At 35.6% G+C, this 11,108-nt stretch overlaps 1 protein-coding gene across 1 annotated transcript; it reads right to left on the reverse strand.

Moving 5' to 3' along the window:
- Positions 1–4,930: 4,930 nt before the first annotated feature.
- LOC130027615 (hyaluronidase PH-20-like) lies at positions 4,931–10,652 on the reverse strand. The gene is made up of 3 exons (XM_056118457.1): positions 9,786–10,652; positions 8,873–8,962; positions 4,931–5,446 (listed from the first exon to the last, which is right to left on the reverse strand). Exons 1-3 carry the CDS (start codon positions 10,650–10,652, stop codon positions 4,931–4,933), a joined length of 1,473 nt encoding a protein of 490 aa, XP_055974432.1.
- Positions 10,653–11,108: the final 456 nt, after the last annotated feature.

Genomic DNA, 11,108 nt, shown 5'->3' on the forward strand with positions numbered 1-11,108 from the left:
AGGGGTTTGGCAGGGTGATACCATTTCACGGAAACTCTTCAGTGCCACCTTCGAGAACATCATGCGATGACTGGAATGGGAAGGAATGGGAGTGAAGATAGATGGTTGGCAACTACACCACCTCCGCTTTGCTGATGACATTGTTTTAATAACACCAAACATTTGCCAAGCGGCACAAATGCTCTCCGACTTTGACCGTGACTGTGGAAATGTCGGACTACAGCTGAATTTTATGAAGACAATGTTTATAAGAAACAGCCTCGTTCCTGATGCTCCATTCTCTCTCAAGGGAACAACCATCTCTGAATGAAACATTTATTTGTACCTAGGTCTAGAAGTCAACATGATGAATGACCTGCCATCTGAGTTGCGCAGGAGGAAGAGAGCATCTTGGAACACCTTTAAGAGCATAAAAAAAATAGCTAAGAGGATGAAGATCCTTCAGCTACAGGCACATCTCTTTGATTCCACTGTTCTTCCTGCATTAACATACCCCTCAGAGACCTGGACCCTACACAAACAGAATGAGAACGCTATTCGGGTCTCCCAAAGAGGAATTGAAAGAGTTATCCTTGCAGTATCACGTTTCTCTCAAATGAGAGAAAGAATCCAGAGTTCCGACTTCCGTTGACGATCAAGAATCAGGAACACTGTCTTGTTTGCCAAGGCATCAAAAATCAGATGGGCTGGACACATAATGAGATTTAGAGATGACCGCTGGACTAGAGCCGTTACCAACTGGATTCCGTGGGATGTCAAAAGACCGCTGGCCGCCCACCTACCAGATGGCCAGACTTCTTCATCAAGGTCATGAATGATTAATTTTAGGCTCTTCGTGTTCCTATAATGAACAGACGCCATTGGGCTACACTAGCACGCGATAGGGACAAATGGAGACGTTACTGGCGCCCACTCGAGCAAATTGACGATTAATGGGAAGTCCACTGATCAAGTGATCTTCAAGCTCACTCATTCCGTATTCAACTGTATTCATCCTACTGTGGAGGGCACTACTGAGTTTTTAATTTCATCTACCGAATCCTTTATTTGTGAGACTTATTTTTGTAGCTTTTTGATTTTTGCTCTCATTTCTTCATGTATTTTCTCGACTATCCATTCTATTATCTCTTTCATTTCTTCCTCTATTTTTCTGGATATCTCCTCCATTGATTCTTTGAGTACTTCCTTGATCAACCTCTGCATTTCATCTCAGATTTGTTTATCAGAGAGAGCATATTTGTGGATAACCCCAATTGAGGATTCGGGACTTGTCTCTTTATCCTTTCCTTGTAGTGGAGATTTGCACTCTTTCTTTATGTTGTTTTGTTTGTTGAGTTGTCAAACCCTGGAAATCACTATCACTGTTCCCTCTTATTATGGGAAAGAATTGTGGATAGGGTTGGTCGATGGTGTTGACCATTCTCCCTTTCTAGAGTTTGACCTTTCTTTCAGGCATTATTCTTTGTCTTAAGATGGGCATCTAGTGAAGCTTGGAGTAGGTGCTCTTATAATATTGGGCTTGTACAGCTTTTTGTGTACTGGTCTTACTGGTCTTTTGTTAGAATTGGAGCAGGCCAGTGGATAATTGTTGTAGTTGAGATGGCCCGGACTTATTCCACAGAATTAGGTGGTAAAGGCTGGGATGATAATCAAGACTACAGGGAGTGGGAAATGTAAGTGCAGCCAAGGAGAAGGCCACGCCCACTTTGAGGAGGCCACGCCTGCTTTGAAGAGGCCACACACCCTACAGTGGTGGTCATGCCCCTAGACAGTCCAGATGCTAGTCCACAGATCTGTTGGGGAGGGGCAGTGACTAATTAGGCTGGCACTTGCTGTGGAAATGGAGGCAGGTGCCCCAGGCCCGGGTCCCAGCCATGGCTGGCTTTCCAGGTACCGAGTTTGGGTTTGGGGGTATCCAAATGGGAACAGACCTGTTGGGGAGGGGTAGTTACTCAGATACATGAATTCTAAATTAATACTACGCCAAGGGTAAAAGTTTGTAGTATTATGAATAATTTAATAAATAGAAATTTTCCTTTGATTCAATACAAATAAAATTCTAAAAAATCAAATAGTTATTAAATTGAGTTAAGATTATGTGTAGAAAGAGCTTTTATTATTAGAACAAAGCATTTAAAAAGATAATGTTTCACCTTAACATTTTGTAACATTTTGTAATGATTGCAAATTACTTCTACATCTATTTGTGATAATTTTGTATGATTCGAATTTTCACTTTTCTAAGAAGTAATTTTAACCACAAAATGTTAAAGGTCTTTTAATTAGTATTTCATAGAATGAGAAATGTAATAGGCAATTCTAACAGATGCTATGAACAATAAAGAAAATATTCTTTTTATTTTTTTTAGTTTTACTGAATCACCATAAGATAGTTTCAAGCTTTCGTGTTTGGGTTACAATCACACAATAATCAAACACCCATCCCTCCACCAGTGTGCATTCCCCACTACCAATATTCCAGATATACCCCCCCATTTCCCATTCTCCCCCTACCTCCAAGACAAATGATATTCCTTATACTCTCTCTTTACTTGATGATGGTTTGCAATGCAGATACTGAGAGGTTATCATGTTTGGTCCATTATCTACTTTCAGCACACATCTCCCATCCTGACCCGTTCCTCAAACCATCATTTTCTTAGTGATCCCTTCTATATTCTAGCTGCCTTCTGCCCTTTGCTTATAAAGCAGGCTTCCAGCTATGGAGCAATCTTCCTGCCCCATGTATCTACCATCCATGTATCTACCTACCTGTCAGCCTCATGTTATATTGTTTTATACTCCACAAATGAGTGCAGCCCTTCTATGTCTGTCCTTCTCTCTCTGACCCATTTTACTCAGCATGATACTCTCCATGTCTATCCATTTATAAGCAAATTTCATGACTTCATCTTTTCTAACAGCTGCATAGTATTCCATTGTGTAGATGTACAAAAGTATCTTTAACCAGTCATCTATTCTAGGGCACTTGAGTTGTTTTCACATTTTAGCTATTGTGAACAGTAAAGAAAATATTCTTAATATGTACATAATAATTGGAAAATATGATAGGACCTTTTCTTACAAACTCAATTTTATGGTATTAAAACCAAATGCAGATTCAATCAAAATCCAATATCAGTTTTCATTTACTTAAATTCAAACTGTACTATAATTAGTTGCTGTTGTTGTTGTGTTTTAGGTCCGTAGCCACATACTCAAGGCTTATTGCTGGCCTCTGCTCAGGGATATCACCTTTAAACTCTTGAGGGATTAGTTATTGTGCTGTGGTTCTCACTGGGGCTAGCGACAAGAAGGTAAATGGTTAAAATATTGTATTATGTCTCTACCCACTTATTTTGAAATAAAGATCCTTAGTCAAATTTTAATTTATTGATCAATAATAATTCAAGGACAACTTTTTTATGAAAGACCTTTTGCTAAAAAAGTTAACTGCATTAATGATAAAAATGAGGGTAGGGTTTACATGCGGTCAACGTGTGTTCCATTCCTGGATTCCTTAGAGTCCTTTGAGCACTGCCAGGAGCAATTAATGAGAGCAGAAACAGGAGTAAAACTTGAGCAATGCCAAGTGTGACCCAAACCCCACACCAAAAGTAAACTGTTATTAAGGGCACTGACACTAGGAGAAAATAGGAAATTTAGGTTCATAGGATTTTCACATTTGACAATCAAAAGTCAAAAATGAGTATTATACATACATATTATATATGAATTCTGAATACAAAATACACTGAGTAAAAGTCAATAGCCAATAATGAATAATTCAGTGAATAGAAAATTATTTTATTCAATACAAGTTAAATCATAAATATTATATAACTAATAATAGTAGTATGATACATAGAAACAATTTGTATTATGATAACAAAGCATTTTATAAATCATTTTTATCTCAACAATTTGCAACATGTTACTATGATTGCAAAGTGCTTGTATGTTTATTTGCAGTAAATTTGTATTGTCAAAATCTTTACTTTTCTAAGAGATAATCTTGACCTCAAATTGTAATAGGTCTTTTGATCGTCTTTGACACAATGAAGAATAAAACAGACTACTCTAACAAGATATGCTATGAAAAACATAGAAAATATTCCTTAACTTAGTATAATAAATAGAAAATATAAGACAGGAAACCCTCTTACTCAATTTATTTGGTAATATAATAAGCAGATTAAAACTCCAAAGTATATTAAACAAAAATTTAGTATCAATTTTCATATATTTAGAGTCAAATTGTACAATGAATTTTTATTTATTTTGTTCTGTTTTAGGATCACAATCACAATGCTGAAAGCTTATTCTTGCCTGTTATTTCATGTAAATCTCCTGACAGTGCTGGGGGAGCAACTTGCTGTGCTAGGCTCTAAGTGGGGTCAGCCCCATGCAAGGTAAGTGCCCATTCCAGTTTTAATTTATTAGTCAATAATAATTTAAGAAAAATTTTACCTACGAAAAATGTTTTGATAAAAACATGGTCATAATGATAGCAAAGTGGAAAGGGCTTGTATCTGGTGAACCTTGGTTCCATCTCTGGCATCCCATAGGGTTCTCCAAAGAACATTAAGTCTAATTCCTGAGCAGTGACACAGGAGTGACCTCTGAGCATCGCGGATATGGGCCAATTCTCCCCTCACAAAAAAAGTAAGCTGTTATTAGGGGCATTCTCTAGTCACATTTCAAATATCAAAGTGATATAAAGTCAACTGGGGCTACTAAAATTTAATCTGAATAAGCTAAATATTATACTGTAAAGGATATCAATAGAGAGAGTGTACATATACTTTCAAAGCTTTTCCTTGGTTGCTGTTGAGGATGACTCTTCTGACATCAATGGGTACGTTTTATGCGATTTTAAGAAAAGACTAGTCTATGTGATAGAGAAGATTCTGTGAGGCCGTTTAGTTGACTAGAAAATCCTTGGCCTCTTGGTGGTGGTTGTGGTGGTGGTTGTGGTGGTGGTGGTGGAGGTTCTGGTGGTTGTGATGCGGCTTATGGTGAGGGTTGTGGTGGTTGCTTTGGTGTTTCTGGTACGAACGCCTTTGCGATTTTCTCTTGGGTTTACAAAGGCTGATATGCAAACTTCCTCATTAATGCATACCCTTATGTTTTTAATATTTTCTACTTCAGCATTCTTCTTACAAGTGACATTGGTAAAACAGGTGCAATCAAATTTGTCAGAAAACTGCTGTAGGTCTTCAACTGAGGGCTCCCCGTATATTGTGAACTTGTCACAATACGCAAACTTAATAAGAAAATTCCTTGGGTTCAGGTGAAGATAGTCATTTGAATTCCAATTTTTCCTGGTACAGAATCCTCGATCTTGGCAGAGTGCTTGGTGACACATTTTAGCTGCTAGAGTGACATTGATTAAGTAAGGACTCAGTATCTGCCTCTCATAAGTTTGTAGTTTCTGGCAAGCAACCTATAAATATTTAGGAAATTCAGAATATTGAGGAACAAGTTAGTTTACAAGTGAATTAATTTATCTTTATAAACAGAGTATGAAAGCAAGAAAAACAAAAAGCAGATCAAAAATATAGAAAATTAATCTTGTTTAGTGTAATAAGAAATATTACTTCAAATATGTTTTGTAATCATCTCTAAGTGAATATCACATGCTATTATTGGTGAAACTTAATCTACCTTACCTTTGGCCTTCCTCAGTATTTGATGAATTTTTTGTGTATGGGGAAAGGTTACTGTGCTAGTTTGAGTTGGTGTCTGGGCCTATCTGTTGAGGATATAGCTCTAATTCCACTGACTAGAATATACCACTGACTAGAATATAAATCAATTTAGGAATCTTTCATTCTTTTGGATGGGAAGGGTTCCCGAATGCTATTCACAAGGGTTCCATGTGCCAGCAACATCGTTCTATGTGGTTGTGAATGCTTGTGAACCCTGTTACAGTGTCCCAGGGCTCTAGTACACCTATATAATCTCTGTCACAGACACACATTCACAGACACAGACACAGACACACACAGACACACACACACACACACACACACACACACACAGCACTGCCTTCTCAGCACTAGCATTGAACTGCTGTTCTGATTGAGCAAACTCATAGGGAGAGGCCCCTAAATCTTTTGAGGCACACCTGGAATCCTCATGAACACCACTCAGGAAATCTTCCCATGCCAAAAAAATAAAACAAAATAAAGCAAAATGGAATTACATGATTTTCTTACATTCTATAACCGTTAATTTATTAACTCACAATTATTACAATTATTGGCTTTCTCAAATTGCCAATCAGTCAACTGAAACATTACAAAACAAGATTCTATTGATGGCAAAGAACGTGAATAGTAAAAACTAATTTTTCAATGAATGAGGTAGCGTTCAAATAAAAATAAATTGAAAAATGTAAGAGAAATATATGTAATGAATTCAAGTGTGACAATAGTGAGACAGTGTCACTGGTAGAAAACAGTCATGTTAACATTGAAGGACAGGGGCAAAAGAGATAGTACAGTGATTTAGGCACTTGCCTTCCATGTGATCAACCCATATTCTATCCTTGGCACCCTATATGGTTCTTAAAATTCCTCTAGGAGTGATCCCTGAGCACAAATGGGTGTGCAAAACCAAAAAAAACTGTTAAAGAACTATTTTTTCATAAATAATACTGTAGATGTTCTGAGAATTGTGATAAAATAATAAAAATTTAAGATAAAAATAAAAATATTAAGGGTAGAAAATTAAATTCTTTATCATGTCGTATTAATTGGGAAATGTCTCTTTATTATTCATTAAGTTTAAAGTTCACAGTACTATTTACATAAAGGAAGCTGCATGGAGGATTTATAATGTTTTTTTCACATAGAATAATGAGCATAACAATATAAATTTGGGGAGGATATAAAGTTGGAGATATGCTGGGGAAAATCAGAAAAGGTAAAGGTAAAGGCCCTCCCGTTGATCATCGATTTGCTCGAGCGGGCCCATTAACGTCTCCATTGGAGACTTTGTTGTTACTGTGTTTGGCATATCGAATACTCTCAGTAGCTTGCCGGGCTCTCCGAGAGGGGCAGAGGAAGTCGGAATATTACTTAAATTAAAATTTTTTAATTTAGACCAAAATATGTTACAGAAGGCTAGATGATTGCTTTCCATGTGGCCAAACTGGGTTCAAATCATGAACCCTATATTATACCCTGAGACCAACCAGGAGTAATATCTGATTGCTGAGCCAGCAGTAAGACCTGAGCAATATTGGGTGTGGTGCAAACAACAACAAATTTTTATTATATGTTTCCTGAAATCTAAAAGCTTTTTCTAAAATAACTATTTTCATAAGCATCTAAATAACTTTCTCTAAATACATTTTTTCTGTTCTTTTTGTTACTTGGTGATCAAATCAGAGAAAATAAAAGTTTTCCAAATAGAAAGAATGACTGAGATCATAGTAAAAGAATTTTAAAGACTACAGTTATTTAAGTATTTTTTATAATTAAGGTAAAATCATGATCATTCTGATGGACAATAGAATACGTTGTCTCTTCAGGTCTTACAGAATAGCCTTTTCTCTACAGTTACTAGAGAAAGAATCTTTGCAAAGACATCATTAGACAATCTCCATGGAAATAAAAATTTAATTTTTATTTTTGTTTCATCTTATTAACTTTTCTCCATGGCACTATTCAACTGGCAACATTTTTTACTACTCTATTCCTTCCACACTGTTCATCCATCACATTGACCCTTTTCCCTCTTTTTTGAAAAGTACATTCTAATTTCAAGGCCATTACTCATGTCCAGAAACATGGTCCCTAATTTTCATTGATTTTGTTTCAATTTCATCCCATCAGATTGACACATTATATGACTACCTCACATAGAAATATCCAACTCACTCTTTTCTTTCACACCTTACCATACTAATTTCATTGCTCTTAGTGGCATATATCACCACGAAACAGACTATTTGTGTATCGCATGAAAATGAAGCCATCTGATGAAGGGATTTTGCTCTGTTCACAGTTACATTTCTGGCCCCTAATTAAATTCTCTGTCATCTAATCATAATTATTCTTTAACAAGTCAAGTGTTCATGTTCTTTCCCTATTAAGGACCAGAGGGTAAACTTTTCAGGTTGTATAATTATATAGATTCTGCCTTTTGCTTTTTAGGCTTGAATTATTAACACATACAGTTATAGACATCAAAACCAACAAGCAACAAGCATGTTTATGTTGTCCCCCAAAATATATTAACATAGAATATATTGATCTGTTATTAACTAACAGATATTAAATTTTAATTTAAATTCTAAAACATTTTATAAGATACTATTACTTTGAACTTTTAATATGTTTTGTAAATCTAAGTGATTATTAGTCTAGTAGTAGAACAATGAAAGAAGTCAGATAGATTTGACTCATGGTCATTATTGGCTAATCTCTACAATACACTATTGTTATTCAGCAAAAACTTAGCCAATGCATAGTAAATAGTAATAATTCTTTTAAGAGTATTACTATTTCTATGCAAGGTAGCAGAGAAATTATCCTACACTATGTCAGAAAATTGAGATTATAATTTTACTTTTGATTCTTCAAAACAGTCTAGAGTATTTTAACCAATTTCACTTTTAATTTTTATGTTTGTTTCATCTTATTAACTAATTTTGTGACTAATCTTTTTACTGATAAAAGAAGTGAAATATTTCTCCCTTATTAAATATGTGTACAAAACCTAGGATGATTGATTCAATTATTTTAATTGAACATCCATCACTATGTGCCAAAGCATAACACTTATTTCATTACTCAATATCACAATTTCAATACATTAAAAAACAAAATGTTTCCATCTATTTACTATTAACTCAAATTACCTTATTTTGGGCTATAGTGTAGCTTCCCCATATTACAATTCCAGAGGCTCCAAGAGCATAAGTTTCACCAATTGTATTGACAAGGTCAATCTGGCAAATAGGATAGAAAGAATTAACAGAGGTCATATGAAAATGTCATTCATAGAAAAGTGTGACATGACTAAGTGTGCTGAGCCAACAATAATTTAACTGTCTTCCTATCATTTGTAACCATTTTACACAGTTATTGTCCACCTATATCCAAAATACTTGTCATTATGTTAATTTCTTCTATTGTCAAGAAAGCAGGCACTTCAAAGTTAAATAAACCGAGTTACTTCATTCTCTATGTGATCTTCTTCCCTGCACAGCAGGCATGATTAAATTATAAACTAGTCAGAGCCTTATTTAATAATTATGTATTGATAAATAATTATGTAGGCTTGTTCCTAAAAGCTATTAAAATAGATTTTAGGAGCTGAGGGATCATCGGTTGGGTAGGCACTAACCTCGCACCCAGGTTTAATCCACTGCATCTCATGCATTCTCTAAGACCTATTAGAAGTGATCCCTGAGTGCAGAGCCAGAAATGTGCCCTGAACACTGTCAGATGTAGCTTAAAAATAGAAAGCAAAGCAGATAAAATCTAGGGCTGGAAATACATTTAAAAGAACAGAGCGCCTGCCTTGCAAATGCAGAACTGGATTTGATCCCTGGAACCCCATATGGTCCCTCAATCACCTCTGGGAGTGATCCCAAGTACAGAGAAAGGAGCAAGTCCTTAGTACAGCAGGTTTTTGCTCAAAAATAAATAAATAAATAAATAAGTAAAAAAATATAAAGATATATTTTACTCCCTTTAAGAATGCAGGCCAATTATATTAAATATCATTGTGAAAAATTTCTTGTAGTTATCCTACCGTGATTTACTTACCTCGGAAAGAAATTCTGAGGGATTATCAATAAAAACTGAACGCATGTATACAAAAACCGGAAGTGGATTATTTCTGTCCCATGATTCAGCAATCCGAATGGCTTCGTTAACGCGATTACGGGAAAACAATGCAGCCTGTGGAGTCTGCTTTAATTTTGTAGTCAAATAAATGGTTGGGTAAAGGGCAGTGCTTTCATTCCACAACCAGCTGAGTTCATTATTTCTTTGCTTATCTATCTCAGGGCAAGATCCAGTGTAGTTTTTATTGTTATGATAATTATGATTGTAACAATCAGGAAAATTGTGAAAACCCCAATAATTGTTTGGTCGAAGTTTCACTCCCAACTGCAAAGTCTTCAGCATGAATTCCTTTGCTGCCGCTTCAAACTGTCTTTGGGCAAGAGGCTCGGCAGCTTCATCAGAAAGGCCTGGAGAAGTTTGCTTAACTAAATCAATTGATTTCCTCCGGTAAAATATTCTGTCACCCCAGTTTCTTTTCCAGAGAGGTCTCCACTCTTCATAGTCTATTACAGCCAACCCCAACTCATCTTTGGGTAAGTAATAGATAATATCACTCTCAGCCTTTTTCAAGTGTGCGTTTAGATCTGCTGACTGAGGAATTACTCCATATTTTCCTTGTTTTGTTTTAAAGTCAATGAAGGGATACATACCAAGTTTTTCGATGTAAAATATGGTAACATTTTGACGTGAGACACCGAATTTGGGGTTTCCGATTAATGAATAGATGCTCATATCCAGAAAAATATCATGGCGTTGCATACATTGTTCACTTGGGCCATTCCAGGCTAAGACATAGGTTGTATTAGAGACAATAGGAGGCGCTCTGTAATCCGCAGTCAAGAACATTGGAAACAGAAAGAAAATGAACATTGCCTTGGATACTCCACTGAACTCAACAAAGCTCCTAAAGAAGATATTATTGACCAATAGCAATTGCATGGTATAAGTAATTACTATTAAAATCACTTCTTCCTACACAGTTTGGTTTATTCAAAAATCAATGCAAGCAATAAGCATAGAAAGAGATAATGATCACGTTGCATTTAAAAGTCATTCTTCATGCATCATGTTTCTGATATGTTTTGAAAGTTGCTCCTCTATAACTGAAAACAAAAAGAAATGTGTAGTTATACTGCATTTCTGTAACAGGGATGAAAAATTTTTCCATCTTCTCAAACTTTGGATACCTAAAGTTTAATTTATACATAATTTTTGAATATAGAATACCTAATCCTATGTGCAAACACTCATGTGTTTGAATCAAAAATTCTTTCCTAATACAAATTCTATAGTACCTTGTAT

This window comes from Sorex fumeus, unplaced genomic scaffold (assembly GCF_029834395.1).
Source record: "Sorex fumeus unplaced genomic scaffold, SorFum_2.1 ptg000037l, whole genome shotgun sequence".
Classification (NCBI taxonomy): domain Eukaryota; kingdom Metazoa; phylum Chordata; class Mammalia; order Eulipotyphla; family Soricidae; genus Sorex; species Sorex fumeus.